Source organism: Anoplophora glabripennis, unplaced genomic scaffold (genome assembly GCF_000390285.2).
Source record: "Anoplophora glabripennis isolate ALB-LARVAE unplaced genomic scaffold, Agla_2.0 scaffold95, whole genome shotgun sequence".
In the NCBI taxonomy this organism is placed as follows: domain Eukaryota; kingdom Metazoa; phylum Arthropoda; class Insecta; order Coleoptera; family Cerambycidae; genus Anoplophora; species Anoplophora glabripennis.
This window is the reverse complement of record NW_019416252.1, coordinates 1,058,926-1,079,064: the sequence shown is the minus strand read 5'-3', so window position 1 is coordinate 1,079,064 and position 20,139 is coordinate 1,058,926. Positions and strand designations below refer to the sequence as shown.

Sequence of the window (20,139 nt, the reverse complement as noted above, 5' to 3'; positions counted from 1 at the left end):
CGACAAGTTTTCACGTTTATAGACAAGCTTGGCGATTTACGAATACTGCATAATATTCGGATTTGGTTTAAAAAAATGCAATTCTTTATTTACAAAAAAATGTTAAATATTAATAAAAATTTAAGATAAGGGTTTAATTGTTAATAAACGATTTTATTTAATATCGCTCGACCAGTATAGTTGTTTATTGTTTGTTTTTAATCTTGCAATAGCTTTTTAAACTACTTCTACTCAACCGATTCTTACAAAACTTTCCGCACATATTTTAGGTTTCCAAGAAAATATTATACGGGGGTGACAGCTGCCCTTAAAAATTTTAAATTAAAAGGAGATCAAGTGATACCTCGTTTTAAAAAAAAACTAAGAACCAAAAAATAGAAAGTATAGGTAAAAATATTTCTGAGATATCCTGACCTCTGGAACATTTAACAATTAAAAATAAAAACGTGGGGGGCANAAAAGTTGTTTTAATTTAACCGTGTCAGAGGTCAGGGAGCACCAATGCCCCTAATATTGCAAATATATTAACTGCTAATTAATATTTGGTATAAAAAATTTAAATATGCATGTTGCATTACATTTTTAACTACCTACAGTATTTTGAAAATATTGATTAAATTAATTTATGCTTATTATCACTTTTAGTATAGGGTGTCTCAAAGAAAATCTTTCATTCCATTATAATTTTTAAGCAATATTGCTAGTAATTTTAATTTGGACATAACTACTAAATATAATCGTTTTTAATTAGTATTTTATGATGCTGCATGATAGTAGGTTGTAGAAAAACTAACTATTTTAAATATCACACAATCACATGTCGTATTAAAGGATAAATGAACANAACACCCATTTTGTACGAATAAATCTAAAGATACGAGGTCAGTAAACTTAAAAAGCTGCTTTCGAAAATGGATGTTGGGTGGACGTGGTGTATACACACTTTGCCAAGGCGTTGGACAAAGTGAACCATGATGTTTTATTGTCAAAGTTGTTATTCTCTGGTATGAGTGATCACTTTTTCAAGTTTTTAAAGTTATATTTACTAGGTAGAAATCACTACGTAATATAACGAGATGAAAGAATTTGCTTCTTGGAAGGTTCTGTATGTACTCTAAAGTTCCAATTTGGGTCCCCTTTTACTCGGTAATGTATTAATTGAAATAAATTGTACCAAACAATCTTAACGTTTCTAATGTAACTATAAGTTATATTGTGTTTCTTCAACAGTCCGTTGAACATTTATGTAATTTAAAAAGTTATATTTTCAACATTAACATTATATCAACCAAAACCAAACTATTTTAACGGTTTTTATCATATCTATAATGGTGTATTAATTAATTTAATTTATTAATTCGTAATAAACTTGAATTCGGATAGCAAATTTGGGGTCCTGGAGTTAAAAAAATTAATAAGTCAAATAGAAACTGCACAAAGTAAATTAATCAAATATTTGTTTGACGGAAAGTGTAAAACAAGGCAAGAATTCAGTTTATTTCTTACGGCCCGAATTGAATTGAATATTGCTAAGCTTAGAAGATCCTGATAATCCTGATCACCGCATACGTCCAAAAGAGAGGATTTTTTGCTTGGAAAAAAATAAAAGTCTATGTAATGTCCGAAGTTTTTTTACAAATACCAACAAGTTTCAAATGAAATTTTCAATATCAATGAAAAAGAACTTAAATTTTAATAAAGAGTAAGCTTTTCATCTTAAATTCTTGACTACATACATGGTTACAAGTTTTTAATTGTCCTATAGGTATCTTTCTTATTTTAAGAAATAGAGAAAAGGTTAAATGAGCAAAAATGTGCAGAATTTTATGATGATCACGGATCTGTTTTTAATTTTAAAAAATTCCGAATGGTTCCGAAAATATTCGAAGAAAACCGATTTTATGCTATTTCTATTTTTAGTTGTATTTCACTTGTTTTTCAAAATTTTAGGACAAAAGTGTCTAATATTAAATGATGATGAGGAATCGATTTTTGCTGTCAGTATTAATATACTATACACTAAATATGTGTGCTGAGTGGTAGTTAAGTTTTGTTTTTGTTATGGACGCCATATTGAATATTTGCCTCATTAGAAGAATGGAGAAATTGTCTGCAACGATGTATAATTTATGGGGTTTTCATAAATAAATAACGAAGATACTGAATATAATTGTAATTTTAATAAAAAAAATCAAGTAGCCATGTAGCCTTAAGAAAGAAAGATACCTGTGTAGGATAATAATTAAAAAGTTGTAACCCTGCATAATGTATTATCCTTATTCTTTTAAAATGACTAAGTGAAAACGATGTACATAATACGTATTTTTTGTATGAGATTATTAATAAATACATAATTAAATAATGTAGATACTAACTAAAAGTTTCCTCGAACTCATCCTCAAGGCCACCACATTAAGAAGGTTACATTCATCTGATTTATGTCCACTTGAACCTTATTGAGAACCACAACACGAAATACTTATCTTTATTACAGTCAACCCGTTCTCTAGATTTTAGTTCTCCATTTTTTTCCAGTAAGTAACGACTACTCTTTAGCGATATGACATGTTTAGTAGCAAATTAATTACGCCAATTAGCCAGTGCGAGTTTTTCCACCAGGACGGCACTGACCAATGCTCTTTGAGGCAAATCTCCGATTTATTGCAAAGGAATTCGTAATATATGTAGATTATAACAAGGCGCGACAATGTAAAATGAAGTCGAGTGGAAATATTACACAGAAATACTATCGTAAATTCATGAAAAATCTCTCTCGAACTTAACACACGTTTCACGCATCATCCGATGACGATCACTAATAGTGTTTTTGTAATATTCACATACGTTGTTCTAAGGGTTATTTTTAGAATTACAGTTAATGTTAAACATTTTCTTTAACAGTTATTATTTTAGGTCCATTCTCCAGCAACACATGCAGATTCATACAGGAAAACTGTGCAAGTGTCCTAAATTTGGGTGTGTGTACACTGCCAGAAAAATGAGTGAGATCAAGGAACATCTCAAGACCCACTCTGATGTTAAAAATTTCGCCTGTGACTTATGCGAATACAAGGGCAAAACCAAGCAGCAACTAAATCGGCAAGTAATTTTTTTTATTTTACTTTTCCCATATGTATGACTACTAACTAGGCTTAAATTCAATTAGTTGTATTTAAAAGAGCAAAAAGAAAATACAATTCTGATGGACTAGAAACATTTACGTGTAAGTGGTACTAAGTTTATTAAGTTTTAACAACCAACAACTATTTATACAAAAATATGAAGATACTGCTACCACTATCTAATTTATAGGTAAGGAATCAGCGACGTAATATATGCAAAGTGTGTTTTATCTTCACCATAACAAACAAGAGTATAAATTCAAGCCCACACTATGAAACGTACCATTAAGTCATTTGGAATATTTAGTACAAACAAATTAATTATGTTTCGATGGTATAATCAACCAAAACAGCGCAGTACGAAATGACGTTGATTAAAAGCCAATTAGAAGAACTGTATTTGGAAGAGTAATAAATCTTCTTATAAAAATAAAAATATGTATTTGTATACAGATAGATATTTATAATCTGCGATTATAGGTCCTAAAATTGACCAATTATTGATTAAAACACGTGAGCATCTAAAAAATATCCATATGACTCATTTGGTGAAATATACAATTTAAAAAATTAACACTGAGACTGAAAGTTAAGCGACGCCACACATTCGAAATAACAAAATTATTAGCAACGAATTGACGGAAAAATCTAGATTAAACTACAAAACCAAACAAAATGTATTCAGGTCTACAGAACATGTTCTTGTATATGTTTTATATAATTTTTGTCATAGCTAAGCTAAGGTCCGGATGTGAATCGTACATTCCAGGTTCGTACTTTATTTTCTCAACAGAGTGAAAAGCTTCCCGCAGAAACGCAATTTTAAACGCAAAAACAAGTAATGAAAAACCTGATACGTTTAGTAGACCAGGGCAGATCTGTTTTGAGGTGGATGTGAGAGGAGACAAGCAATTTTTTTCTGGATTACCTTCAGTACAACTCACATAATAAAAGTGTAGATCCCTAGGTCTTAGGCGAGGTCCGGAACATTTTCAAAATTGCAAAAAAAAATTAAAATACCATTTATCTGAGTTTTTTACTAATATCTTGGAACCTAAGCGTTTAGGAAGAATAGTGAAAAGAAAAAAGTTTTAGAATTGAATTTTGCACAATATATTGTAAGTTAAAAATGTTTAAATTTATTACCGATATTGCAAAATAGCAATAATTGATGAAAAAAAGGAAAAAGAAAGTTTTTTAGATATATTTTTTTAAATATTTTAATTGCTCCGAGGGCATTCTAATTTTGGTAAAAAAAACTTTAGAGTATGATAAAACAACACACATAAAAATAATTGTTTAATTCAATGCAGTAAAATTTAAACTAAACAAATAATATCTTCCCATATCCGCAATGCAAACATGTATTTGAACAAAGAATATTATTTCTTTAAAATATTTATTTCAATTAAATAATAAACGCTTCACATGAAAAATATTTATGTATTGAAATAATGTAGTACATATTGTTGACTCAAATTTTTCATTGGTTTAGAGAAAACATTTGTAATTTTATTTTAAAAATACTATAAAATTAATATAACATTACATTTGTTCTAACAAAACAAAATATATGTTTGAAAGAAAATTATTGTTTTTTAAATATAAATAAATGGTTTTATTTGATATGAGACTATAACTTTCCTGAATTAAATAAAATANCGAGTGATCTCATGACTAATCTGATTAGTTGAACCAAATCAGGTAATGTAAATTCACACTTTTATTTGTATATTTACATCAAATATAGTAAAAATACATAAATAAGAATTTTAAAATGTAAAAATGCAACGTAAAAGGTAAAAATTCATCGCAAAAAGAGAATATACGCACTCAAACCTGTAATTCTACACAATTTATCATGTAGGTTCACTTCATTTACATTTTTTGTGTATACAAACCATTACAAATATAGGGTGTCCCATGGTGACGTCAATTTTTAGGTGAACTCTCATAAAGGTTTCCTATTCTTAAAGTTAACCGTTTTTGATATATTTAATTTATTAAAAAAACACTGCCTAATTCAAAAAGATGTGTATTTTACAATAATAAAGTTAGAGCGATAAAACTTATAGGGGACATAACTAAAACTCTAAGCTTCCCCGCCATAATTTCAAAATGACTTAATTTCATACAGGGTGGTAGAAATTTAATGCCGAATTTGGTCAACTTTAAACCATCAACATCTTTTTAAATGGAACACCCTGTATACTTTTACACGATAACTTTAGATGAAAGTAACACGATAAATGGTTTGGTATGTTTTCATGCTTACCTTGAATCATCGGTTCGTGCTGCTAAACAGGATTTAGGCATTTCAAAAACCTCCATCCAAAAGATTTTGAGAACAGATGGTCAGCATCCATTTAAATTCAATTTTGTGCCTGCACTTTATCGCGGGGATGCTGAAAGACCTACCCAATTCTTCTTTTTGAATTAGGCAGTGCTTTTTTAATTTTTTCTGAAAAAAAAAAATATGTATATCAAAAACGGTTAACTTTAAGAATAATAAAACTTTATGAACGTTCACCTAAAAATTGTCGTAGAATCCAAAATTGTAATAATATACAGGGTGTTTCATTTAAAATAACGAAGATAACATCAACTTCCGGTATAACCGGAAGTGGTACGTGGACGCCATTATTTTAGATGAGAAGGGCATGCCCGAAAACCCGGTATCCCAAATTATCAAAATTAAAATCAAAGTAGTCTGAAATATTTCTAATGTCTCGTCACCGTGGGACACCCTGTATAGTGAAAATACAAACAATAAGAGGAGTAGTATATTTTACAATGTGAGAAAATATGCAAAAAAGCCAGGGAAGGGACGAAATAACGTTGAAAAGTGCCACTTTTAATTTTACTTCAAAAAATCCCGTTTCTCGGTGTACCTGACGGAAAACTAATTCCATAATTTTCAGATTGGGTGTGTATAATTCGTCGAAATTATTCTCTGGCTCGCTTCCGAATATTGTTAGATACATTCAAATGAGTCTCTTTCAGCGGCATCCAATCTGTTTCGAAATTCGTGCAGAACGGCATCAAATCTGCCGTTAATTAGCAGTTCATCATACCGTTGAAATTTGGCAAATAAATTATGTTTTACAATAATTTATCGGTGTAATAATTTTGCATCAATTGATTGTACCTGACATTAAAATTTATTTCAATAAACGCACAATTAGATTTAAAATTCATTTTGTTATTATTACTGACATAAAAAGTGCTATAAATATTTATTAGCCTTGTGACATACTATATTTTACTAACGACCAATTAATGCATTAATCGATTTCTAGTGCACCGGCAATTATATGCTACGCGATATCGAAAAATTCGAAATAATTCGGTTATTAAACATTAATTTCGTATCTAAATATAATATAATTATAATAAAATCATAATAATATATAAACTGATTAAGTTAAATTATTTACAGAGCGCAAATAGCAATTTGTTATATAAACGTTTTGTATTGGAAAATAAAACAGTACAAAAATATCAAAATTACGGAAATTTGCATTATAATATATATTTTTTAATATCATTTAAATGAACTGACTGAATGAACTATAATACGTTGTATGGATTGTTTTCAATTTTTTGTATGCTTTCTCAGCCACCAGCAATGTTGTCAAATCTCATCTTTTTTTATTCGTATAATAACTTTTCATATCCCACTGAAACAAAACAGTGAAGACGCACAAACATACCGCACCGTCACTTAACAGTAAAGCAAATAACTTTATAAGTTTAAATGTTAAAAATTGAATGTTCCATGTTCTCGCAATTTTCGTACAAAATTCATAAATTCAGTAGTCAATGATCTGTCTTCAAATCCTAAAAGATTTTGGTTTCATATTAATTCAAGACCAACATGGATTTATGAGTGGTCGTTCAAACTACCTCAAATCTAGTTGAGAAAACCCAATTTATTGCTGAAGATTTTGATGGAGGAAGTCAGGATGATGTTGTGTATACCTTGATCATAATTATCGACATTAAAATTGGGGTCATATGGTATATCCCCTGCTCTGTTAAATCTTATTTTAGTAATAGGTACCAATTTGTGCAGTATCGTGGCTTTCAATCATGTAAATTCCATCAATATTCAGGAGTTCCGCAAAGGTCAATCTTGGGGGCCACTGTTGTTTGTTATTTTTATTAATGCCTAACTGAATGCCTCGATGTCAACTATTTACTTTATGTGGACGACCTGAAGTTGTTCTTGGAAATTAAATCTTCTACTGATTGTACTAGATTATTACAAGATAATCTTGACAGATTACACAGTTGGTGTTCATGTAATAATCTACCTCTGAATGTAAGCAAATTTAAAACTATGTCTTACAGTCGACGCAAAACTAATCTAGATTTGGATTATAAAATTGGTTAATTTTTTTTAAGTAGTAGTAGTAGTAATAATATATATATAATTTTTTACAATATACTAAGTTAAAAGTGTTTAAGTTTATTACCGATGTTGCAAAATTGCAATAATAATGAAAAAATAGGCACAATATCAAGTTTTTTGGATAATTTTGTTAAATTATTGCTCCTGGGGCATTCTAATTTTGGTAAACAAATCTTTGGAGTATAATAAAACAATACACAAATTTCATTGAAATCGGTTCGATAGTTTTCGCAAAATAATTTTTTGAAAAAAATTTTGAAAAAAAAATTTCGAATTTTCAAAATGTTGCACAGCCTCAAATAAAGCATCTAGACACTTGAAAATTTTTTCATATAGAAAAGACCGCTCAACCTTTCAAATGGTTTTTGAAAAATTGAAATCGGTTGATTAGGACGGCCACAGTGAATTTTTAGATTTAACACTTTTTTTTTTACTTTTAAACAATTAGATTACATTTATCAATTTGCAATTTAGTTTTTTCAAAAATTATAATTTTAAAGTAATATTTTTTCTTAATTTTATCTGTATTTAACAAAAAAAAATATTTCCAAATTAAAAAAAATATTTGTTTAAACAAAAATTATTTAAATAATTGTAAAAATTATAACTAAATATATTCATATTCAAAATGTTAAAATATACCTATACGTAAACAAATTAAAAAAAAATGTCTTAAAATAATTATACACATTATTATTATTATTTGATATAATTAAAAAAAAAAGAATTTGTTTGAATTAGCTTAATAGAATAGACTAATCTGTTTGAGACCAAAACAATGTCAATGTCTAATAGTTGGCCATAACTTCAAAACAAATGACAGTGAAATTTTTATCTTTCTTGCCTTCCTGGTCATGCGGTTTGTCGAATCCTGTATTCTAAAAAGCGTCGGACCCATCAAGAATTTGTTAATCGAACAATTAAAACATTCTCAAATAATTAAGTATCGACGTTTCCACGTAAATGTATGCCTACCAGGCCCCTTTATCTTCATCAGTTAGAATAAACATTGGAGGAGATGTACGGCATCTGCGGTAATTTAAACTTGCCCAACGCAGAAGAACCGTTTAATAGTTATCGAGATCCCGACGGTGGGTCAGGAAAGTAGCCGCCATAAATCCAAACTTTCTTCATTCTTCATTAAAAAACAAATGATAATTAGGCGGTCATTAGAATATTTATTACCGAGTTTCGACGCTTAAGTTATTTTTGAAGGAAATGAAAGGATCGGAATGTCACGGAGACATTTGTGGATAGTCCCAATAAAATTTGTGGGTTATATTCATGGACGACTCAAAAATAATAAAAGTTGTTTTGATTTAACCGTGTCAGAGGTCAGGGAGCACCAATGCCCCTAATATTGCAAATATATTAACTGCTAATTAATATTTGGTATAAAAAATTTAAATATGCATGTTGCATTACATTTTTAACTACTAACTAGTATTTTATGATGCTGCATGATAGTAGGTTGTAGAAAAACTAACTATTTTAAATATCACACAATCACATGTCGTATTAAAGGATAAATGAACAGTTTAATGAAAGAACCGCTAAGTTCATTTTCTAAAAATTGTTAGAGTATTACGAAGACTATTAAATAACAGTTAAACTAAGAACTAAACCAAAATTAAAATACTTATTTGATTTATTTTTATTAATTTTGTAATTATGCCAATTGTCTATTACATATTTATAACAATACAACAATTTTACGTACAATTAGTTTTTTTTTAATTTTTGAAATGTTGATGTGTTACATCATATTCCTATTGAAAATGTAGAGATTATCAAAACGACTTCCATATAGTTAAAGCTAGAGCAAAACTATATAAAATCTTATTTCAGCAAGAAAAATAGATATACGGGGTATTCACAAACTTGGAGAGAAATTACTTCATTGTACATTCATTGTTCACTAATAATTTTGTTTGAAACTTATACAATAAAAGACACAAGTTCCGTTATGAAAAATGGAATCTATATCTTAAAATAACCTAGTATAGTAAAATAGAACCTATGATGACCTAAAATTAAACTAGCAATCTTTCTGGGGACAAAGAAAGTGTGCGGAACGCTATCTACGGTGGCAACCAATCGCCTATTTTTATGTAGGAGTCGATTCCAGAGGTTCTTAATAGGTTTTTAACAATTTTAATTATTGTTAATTTTAAGCACCGTTTTGTAGTTTCAAAGATTTTGATTAGTGAAAATGTTTATTATTGATGCATCCTACTTACTACTGAAATCCTCTCCAAGATTCTAGATTTATCTAATTTTAGCTGCCAAGATACGTCCATTACCACCTAAAATCGTTAAATATTTAAAAATTCAAATGATTCTTGCGCTAACATGTCCCAAATATTATTACATCCTAGCGTAGAAAAGTTAATTTTATTTAAAAAAGTGGATTTTGGCGGTGTTTGCACCTATGTCTTTAATTGTGTATTGCATTATTTCAGACACCTGACAATTCACGACGACATCAAGAAATACCATTGCCCACAATGCCCATTTACCACAAGAACCTCGACTCACCTAAGAAGACACGCGAGACTGCATACAGGAGCAAAACCTTTCAGTTGTCCATACTGTAACTACAAATGTAACAATCTGGTGAGTTATTATTTACAACACTTTTTAAGACATAATAGACAAACCGTCTCCAAATATACATTTAAGTGCATCTGGTGTTTCTAAAATACGTGGACCTAGTATATAATTGATCTGATTGAACACGTTAAAAATACTGAGTGAAATTATAGTCTATTTTCACTTAATGTTGAGCATTTTAACAATAATTTATAATATTTCAACTAAAACTGATTTATATAACTCAAATTTAGGTATCAGTTAAAAAAGTGCCATAAATAAACTCATGTTACTTACATTAGTACACTTGTAGCAGAGTAGTAAATGTCGCCCCCACTCCCCACCCAATTTAATAATAATAATTTATTATTCCCATTGTCCCATCACAATGTAATCTCGTATAGTGTCTGGATAAGTTCACGTGTATAAGATTACTATAAATTATCTGTTATCCTGGTGAAAACTGTGTTTAATACAATGATTATACAATTACAATAATAATTAAAAACTAATAATTAAATACTATCGAATATTGATCTCGATTAAAATTCCTTCCAGGATCAAATTAGGATAAACTTATAGACCACATTTTTTAAATTGGGAAACAATAGGTTTGATTAAATATTTTCATAGTTTTGAAATTCAAAAGACTAGTTATAAGTACAAACATTTTTTTTAAATTATACTATTATCTATATAGGGTGTCCCACCACGAACTCCATCGATGGATATCTGGGAAATCGCTCGAAGAATTTTTTTGAAATTGTGCTGGTGTGATATGGACCGTGGGGCCTCCCAAACTAAAATATTTTTAAGGTCATCGTACTTCCGGTTATACCGAAAGTGGATACTAACTTTCTTATTTTAAATGGAACCCCCTGTATATTATTACATTTTTGGAAAGAGCATTTATTTTTAAGTTGAAAACATAGCACTCTCCATAATTTTGATTTTCAAACAAAAATTGACAGTTGCAGACTATCAGCAAAATTTAGTTTTCCCGGAAATATAGGTTTATTTTTTATGCAAATTGGATTTTGTAGAGGAAGACCTATTTTATCGAATTTGACATGAAAATTTTCCAGTTTTTATACAGGGTGGTAAAATTTTTTTTATCGAATAATGAAGTTCAGAAAATGTGGAAAACTCGAAATTTTTAAATGGGAACCCCTCATTTTTTTAACGTATTCGCATTCTGCACTAAATTTATTTTAATAAATGTTCAATATGTCTTCCTTCAACTTCTTAACTTATAAACATTTTTCTCACCTTCGGATTAGTTCCTTGTGGGTCGCTGCTCTAATAGAATTCGATGGTAAATGCTCAAATACTTGCCTTACAATGTTCCTTTGTTGTTACTGGAGTACTATAAACACAATTTTTTAGTGTCCCAAATAAAATAGCATATATCACCGGATTCTATTAGAGCACCGACCCACAAGGAACTAAATAAATTTGACAATTAAAACGTGACAGTTGTCATGTTGATTGTTACTTATGTGTCACGGCCAACCTAAAATGTGCGAAAGAAATGGAAACATAATTTTAAGAAACTTTGACAAACTTACACTTAATTTTAGTGCAGAATGCGAATACGTTAAAAAATTAGGGGTTTCCATTTAAAAATTTTGAATTTTCCACATTTTCTGAACTTCATATGCGATAAAAAAAATTTGACCACCCTGTATAAAAACTGCAAAATTTTCATGTCAAATTCGATAATTAGGTCTTCCTTTACAAAATTTCCAATTTCCAAAAATAAACCTATGTTTTTGGGAAAACTAAATTTTGCTGACAATTTGCATGTGTCAATTTTTGATTAAAAATCAAAATATCTCGGAAACGGTCAATCCGTATGGAGTGTGCTATATGATTTCAACTTAAACATAGATGCTTTTTCCAAAAATGCAATAATATACAGGGAGTTCCATTTAAAATAAGAAAGTTAGTATCGACTTCCGGTATAACCGGAAGTACGATAACCTTGGAAATATTTTAGCTTTGTAGGCCCCACGATCCGTATTACACCATCACAATTTCAAAAAAATTCTTCGAGCGGTCTCCCAGATATCCATCGATGGAGTTCGTGGTGGGACACCCTGTATAGTTCTGTACCGAGTCTGGATATGTTAAATTCATTGAACTGTTTTCTCTAAACAACATGTTTATGAATTCGAATTTTTACTGAATTTTTGGTTAGCCAGCATTTTAGTTTATCTATTTCAATATTTATTTAGATATATAATTTTTACAGTATTGTTAAAATGCGACTAATATTACATTTGCTATAGATTAAATGCAAATAATAAGCGAAAATTAAGCACATTATCTGTTATCAGAAAAAATGAAATATACACGATGTTCAGGAAATAATGCGCAATCTCTCGGATTTCTGGGATAACCTGTATAGTGCTTAATTAATTGCAGCACCCTGTATATACAAGTAAATTGTTTATGAGTGATATTTTTTCACTAGATCAATTAGAAACTAAGTCTGAGCAAAATATTGCCCAATGATAGTTAAATTTAAACTCTTAATTATTGTTCTTACATGCTGAGAATAAAGTAAAAAATCACTAATTGGATAGCTAGCAGAAACTCGGATTAAAGTAAAATCACTCACTTTTGCAATACTTGGATCAAAATATTCAATTTATATCAACTTACACGTATATTAAAGTCAATGCCTACTAATGTGGTACCACGAAAAATATTTTTTCATATAACTTTAATACAGTTTAAGAGATTTTAAGAGATAGAGAAATTTTTTTTTATACCAAAATTATAAAAAATGTAAGAAATATGAAAGATACAGGCAACATGTAGTACATCTCATGAAAGAGGAAAAAACAAGCAAATTTTTGTAGCCGTAGCACTTCGATGACAAGCACAGCCAATTATATACGATATTTTAAAAATCTGTTTGCACTAGGTGAAAGATATCAATTTTGCCATGAAATTTTATTAAAATAAGTTTTCTCTTTCTCTTAAAATAAAAAAGTTAGACGGCCCTAAACTTTCGGTACTTTTTATGATTTCTCATAAAGTTGGCCATGGATCTCAAATTTGTTTTTACGAGCATAAAGGCCTCAAAAAATGCAACAAAAAACATATTTTAAAGATTTTTAACGTGCGTTGTATATTAACAGCCTGTATGTTACTAGAATACGTTAGTAACAGGGTTATATGGTACTTTACTTATTAAAGTAGTATGAACCTCATTGAGAGCGCTATGTCTCACTACATTTGTCTAAAATTGTGTTTTTTTTATTCCCTGTATTTTTTTTAATAAATTTGCGAAAATTTTCTCTGAAGTTAATATTAACGAAATTACAAGTATCATAATACCCTGTAGAATACCTATTAATTCTCCACTCGCGAAAACGGCACTGTTCTGAGCTGGACTGCCAAACTTTCCGAAACTGCAATGCAAAAACTCGTTAAACATTCACAATTTCCATTTCGCAGGAGAACTTGCGAAAGCACGTCCTGTCCACGAACAAACATCCGGGAAAATGCATTTATGAGTGCAAATTCTGCTCGAAGGACCATTTCCAGAGCAACTTCGCCAAGGACTTTAAGGCCCATTTGATCACGCAACACTCCGGGATGTTCGGAAACGGCGCCGAGGCGGCCACCTACGTGGCAGGCATCTACGAGGTGCAGGACGACAGCACTTACCTGAGCGATATAGATATGGATCGGACCGGCGAGGGGTAAGAATCTTATGTCGATGTCGAAAAAGTTGTGTAACGAACTTCGGAGGCTGGTTTTACTTGTCAAAATTAAAGAAAAAATTATTATGGTGCATGATACTCTCTAAAATGTGTTTACAGCTCCATTAAGGGTAATTAAGAATGATAATAGTTATTTCGCCACAGTTAAAAAAATACATTAATGAAATTTTTGAAACCCATTTCAAATATCATCTCATCCTTAAGTAAAATTCGGTAATGCTGAAATAAACGATTCGCATGCGTAAGAGGTGTTTTTCATAGTAAGTTTTTTCAACTATTGCAAATTCTCCTTGAAATAGTAGTCAATAATTGATATTTGTTGCAATTTCAAAATAGCATATCACTATAGAAAACTTCAAAAATATAGAATAGATTTGTCGAATTTGTATAGATGTTTCCTAAAGTGATATTGCCCCTTTATTTGTAAGTCCCGTCACTTTTCTGAGCCGAATTTTATTCAAGCTCAGAAACTCATTCGTTCTTTTCTGCAAAATATTCCATAAGTTCCTTCGCAAGGCTTTGCCATGGCCTTAAAGCCCAGTATTTATTATGTTCTGATTCAGTCCATTTGCCCAGAGCCCCACACTAAGAGATCTACCACCAAAGGGCTCCCGACCAATGAACTGATGACTAATTACTGATCCTGCTACACTGACTAACGTTATCATTTTTGTCACCTAAAAGAATAAGTGGTTCTGTTAAAACTTTAATTCTTGCATCTAGGTCTTATAATCGTTGTTCTTTTTTTTTGTCCATACACTTACTCCATGTACCCGCAGTTACCCTGTTAATCTCCTGCAGAAGTACTTTTACATTTCCTAATTTAGAAGTTGTGTTATATTGTGCCATATACAGGGTGGTCCCGAGATAATGGGCCAAAATTAATGGGTACATACCCGAAGCAAAAATATTGCGATTTAGCCGAACTTATCTTAGTCCAAAAGTTGATAGTTAAAGAGTGTTAAATGTAAAATATTATTTTAGTTTATTTCCATTTATTTCTTAATAAATGCAAATATCTACCCAAAATTTTGGGGTTTGGGGTTCTTTGGATAGAGGACTTGAAATTTGTTCACATTTTGGTTATAGTTCATAGAGGGCGCCAGCTGCCGTAGATTGAAGGTGTTGGAAACGACATAACTTTTTTGTACTTAAAGGTATCTCATCTTTGGTATCAAATTCTTATTTTCCAACTTTTTTACACAAAAAGGTAGACTTTATGAAAGTGGCTGTCTCGCACCGTTTCCGAGATATTTGGTTTTGAAACTTCCAATGCTAATAGTTTTGACAATAATTGCTCAAAATGTTCGCCTCTAACTTCAATACATTTATGAACGCGCTTATTAAAATATTGTCTTATTTTAAAGTATAAATTCTTAATGCGAAATGACTTTGCAGCATTTAAATATACGAGTATACAATTTAATATGCAAGCTAAGATGTAATTTTAATTAGATACGAATAATACTTGATAGAAATTAGCATACAAATGACAGCAGTAAGACAAGTGAAAGAAGTCAATTATTTGATTTTCGTCCAAACCCTACTTAAGAAACTTTACGGCTAAATTAATAATACCTGTAGGTACTTAATTGTAATTTAATGCAACAGCATTGGAAGTTTCAAAGTCAAATATCTCGAAAACGTATACCTTTTTTTTGCAAAAAAAGTTGAAAAATAAGAATTTGTTACCGAAGATGAGATACCTTAAAGTACAAAAAAGTTATGTCGTTTTTGACACATTCAATCTACTGCAGCTAGCGCCCTCTATGAACTTTAACCAAAATGTGAACAGATTGCAATTCCTCTACTCAAAGAACTCCAATCCCCAAAATTTTGTGAGGATATTTGCATTTGTTAAGGAATAAATTAAAAAAAACTGAAATAATATTTTACATTTAACACCCTGTATCTCTTTATCTATCAACTTTTGGACTAAGGTAAGTTCGGTTAAATCGCAATAATTTTACTTGGGGAATCTACCCATGAATTTTGGCCCATTACCTCGGGACCACCCTGTATATGTTTTCTATTTTAATGGGATTCAGTTCACAGTGGTACGGTAGCAATTGAAGAAGTATAACACCACTATCTTTAACCATTTCATCTATTACATATTTCATGTTTTTTGTCTTTTCTTTTTGTACAGTTGCTAATAATTGCACCCTTAACATCATATTATTTTCAATATAGGTATTTACGACTCAGCTATTCCTTTTTTCTTTTCGCCATGCAGATAAGAGTAACTTTTCTGTTCGTCGGCTATGGTAAGGCGCATCATCCATGACAGTAACTATACCAGCTTCCATGTGAGGCAAAATAGATGCAAACCATTTTTCGAATACCCCACTGTCCACATCTTCTTGACAACCTCCTGTTCATCGCGACTCGAACACATGTAAACCATTATCCAAAACTCCGCATTCACTTTCGATATGCGTACTTATTAATCGTCATCCTTCCCCAGAGAGTGCCTTTAATCCCATATAAAATCTTTAAAAAAATACTTCTCGTTTGCCGTTGGCATTTAAATTTTGACAAACCTTAAAGACCATATTATGTGCTTCATTTATCCATGTTTTGGAAGATAATAAACTTTCAATTTCGGTATACGACACTGTTATTTTTAATATTCTTTTCGCCTTACTATAATTTTGTTCTTTTCTGTTGGCATACTTTTTCGATTTAGCAACAAAATTCATTTCATGCATAGTAGGCAGGATGACTTTTCAGGGCAGTCTAGGCAAATTGTCGTCTTCTGCGATTACAGTTTGAATGTTTTTAATGTTGGAAGTCCATTTTTAGAATAAAATCCTTTAATCTTTCTACGGATTGTATATTTAACATCACTGTCAATTTCAATTTTTTTCCTGCCACGTATTTCAGTTTGTTGCATTTTTACATTTGCACCACTTTTTAACACACGATAAACACCTCTCACAGACACTTTTGTTAAAGAACTGAACATTTCCACGGCATCACTCACCGACATATCTGGCTATCGTGCTCGAATTCCTTATACAAATTATTTATGATCCAACGTTCGTTATTTGTTAAATATGGTCGTTTACGACTACCCTTATTATCATATTGGCCACTAACGCCCTCGCACGATTCAGTTTTTTATAACATTTATTGTAATTACAAAAGCGTGAAAGTAACAACACATATTTCGTACTTGTACGCCTATGACACGCATTCACAAGAAAAGCTGGAAACAGAAATAGGGTGGGATTTCAAGAAGTCAAATATAGGAACTTTTTCTCTTTTTCGACGAGTATTACCAGTGCTCGAAATTAGTAAAAAAAAATTAAATAGGTGAATAAACTACTAAGAACGAAGCTATCTTTTGAAAAACTTGCTTTTCGTTTAGGTTTTGCACTTCATTGCATTAAAAACAGTGTGCCTTTCCCTTATATTAAAATGTATGTATGTATGTATGTATGTATGTATGTATGTCGGAGGGTGGCACTTAGGCCTTATTAGGCCCCTTGTACACCCTCCTTCACTACTCGAGTACTTTTCTTCAAACCATCTTATTTACTACTCGGATGGCTTGGTGGAAAAGTCTCGTACAGTTTATGTATGATAGCATGGTCTTGAGTTACAGAGATTTCTTGCTTTGTTCTGATTACCATTTATCGGGGACCACACGCGTGCGGAAAATGTTGGGCGACCCAGGTCTCTTGGTAGGCTGCCACAGCCACGTCCCCGAGCCTGCCTTAGGTCACCCATCCAAATTCCAGCCCACGTCCGTGATGCTTGACTCGGCAGATCGAAATCCGCCGGCCAATACACCCGGCTAGGCGGTTCCCATATTAAAATGTATATCCTTGCTATAAAATACATAATCTTTTTCAGAAATATCCACTCTCAAACCTCCAAGATGGACGACCATCACGAAAATATTCTAAACCTGAAAACTGATGATGATCCTATAGTGTCCGAGATATCGATACGTTCCATAGACCACACGACCAAGAACAGAGCTCTGGACCAGATGTTACCGAGGTTTATCGTTCCCAAAGATGAGACTGTTGCGATTGAAACCTCCCCAGAGGCTTGGAACCTAGTAGGACGATATGACGTTGAGGAGGAATCTGGAACTTTAATTCCTTTCCAGAGTGACGCGGTCGGCTTGTTCCAAGACCATTTCGATTGAATATTTTGTATTATGTCAATAAAAATTTGCTTTAAAATGAATTTTAGTTAATTATTATGCATCAATCAATCAAGATAGGAAAAAGTAATCATTAAGAAGAAGAAATGTCCATTTAAGTCGCTTTAAAATGTATTTTTCGGCATTATCAAAAAAAAAATCTATTGCAGTGAAATATCGAAGAATTAAAAATATTTAATAGTAATACAAAACTTCTAAAAAAAATGTAAGAGATTCCATACATTTTTTTTTCGTAATACAAAATATTTTAACGATATTTGTTTGAAATCGGTCTATATTGACAGCTTTTTGATATACAGGGTGTCCCGAAATTCATGCAACAAAATTTAGTCCTAGATTCTTAAGACAAATTTAGGGGACCCTTATTTTTTCTTTTTGCCAACTGGCCCCCTCTTTCGGACTTACAGCCCCCTGAAATCTGCCCCTAAGAAGTCTTTTTTATATCACAAAACCATGTTGTACGAGAATCACTTAATTTGGTACACAGGGGTTTTATGACATGTGGGCTCCCTTGTCTTTGGAACCAGAAAAATTTGTTCGCAAATTTGATTTTTTTTTTAATTATTAGTTAGCTAGAAAGCCATAGAATTTAGAAACTTTTTTGTCTTGATATTTGTTTCGTAAAACGCAAATGGCGATTCACGATATGCATTCGATTACATTTTGACATTTTTCTCGAAAACATTGCGTTTTACGAAAAAAGTATAAAGAGACATGAAGATCTAAATTTAATGGCTCTCTAGTGGACTAATAATTTATAAGAAATTTAAATATGCGACCAAATTTTTTTAGCTCCTAAGACTCTAGGTGTTGTCAAATTCCACGGTTAGCTTCGATTGACAATGTCATATCACATGCTAAAAACACTTACATTTTGAAGTATTTTATATAAGAAACTATTTAAAAATTGTATTCGCTATGATAGACCTACTTCAGATAAAATTTAATATTCTTATAAAGACATAAGGAATTAAATGTCCAAATTTCAAAATACTGTCAAAATTATGAAGATTTTTGTAACAGTGCATCTCCACAGATTCATATAGTTTCATCAATCTAGAGTAAATATTTATACAGGGTGTCCCTGAAAAGGATTGGTAACAGGTCCCATTTTCATATAATTTGAAAACTATTTTTCTTAGAAACTTCAAATTTGCTACACATATCTTTTATATAAGGGCAACGTAAATAAAAAAATTGGTGATAATACATATACAGGATGTTCTTTTTCTAGTGCCCGTGCGCCACTGGCTATTTCGTAATTTTTTTGTTTGTACGCCAGTGAGGCCATAATTTATATTTAAAAAATAAGCACTTTTTTTGCTTTTACATAATTTTAATATCGTTTATGGATTTCTAGTAAAATGGCATTTTTTATACATTAAATATAGGCAAAAATTCCTATTTGTAAACAATAATTTATAACTGCAGCCTCAAAGCAGGGAATATTTATGAAAAAACGTCACATTAAAAAAATTAACTACACATTTTGTCTCAGTATTATCAATCAATAAAATAAAATTCAACACTAATATTTTAAATATTAATAATGTAAGAAAGTAAATATTAACATTTTAAATAAACCTAAATTGATATTTGTAATCACATTAAAATAATATTACAGTAAATGCTCTAAGTGACTTCCTTTTTCTTCAACACATTCAACGCATTAGTTCTTAGAAAATTAAAAATTTTATCCAATAATTGTGCATTACCTCTCATAACATTAATTTCATTTTGTATTCTTTGCCATAATTCGTTTTCTGTATTTACTGAAAAGTTATAAACTGTGGTCCTCAACGCTCCCAAAGGAAATAATTATATGGGTTTAGGTCCGGGGATCGAGGTGGCCATTTTAAAGGGGCATTATTTCCTCTACATATCCACTTATTAGGATAGTAACCTGTAATAACTGGTCTTTTAATACTCTATTAACTAAACTTACAGGTAAAAAAACGTCCGGTTTCCCGAAGGCACCTCTCCGCATTAGCAAATCTTTTGTGATTTGCATTTGGATCTTCGATTAGGAAATCTTTCAGCATATGTTCGAACAGTAGCACAACAATTTTCTTCACAATAACCCAAAACTAATAA

At 30.9% G+C, this 20,139-nt stretch overlaps 1 protein-coding gene across 1 annotated transcript in view; it reads left to right on the top strand.

Annotated features, from left to right (window-relative positions):
• LOC108905827 (zinc finger protein 26-like) overlaps positions 1-18,027 on the top strand; it is a 128,801-nt gene extending 110,774 nt beyond the window's left edge. The window contains exons 6-9 of the mRNA XM_023456719.1: positions 2,914-3,099; positions 9,999-10,152; positions 13,597-13,844; positions 17,727-18,027. Of these exons, the coding sequence (XP_023312487.1) occupies positions 2,914-3,099; positions 9,999-10,152; positions 13,597-13,844; positions 17,727-18,027 (889 nt within the window). The remainder of the gene's footprint in view (positions 1-2,913; positions 3,100-9,998; positions 10,153-13,596; positions 13,845-17,726) is intronic.
• Positions 18,028-20,139: the final 2,112 nt, after the last annotated feature.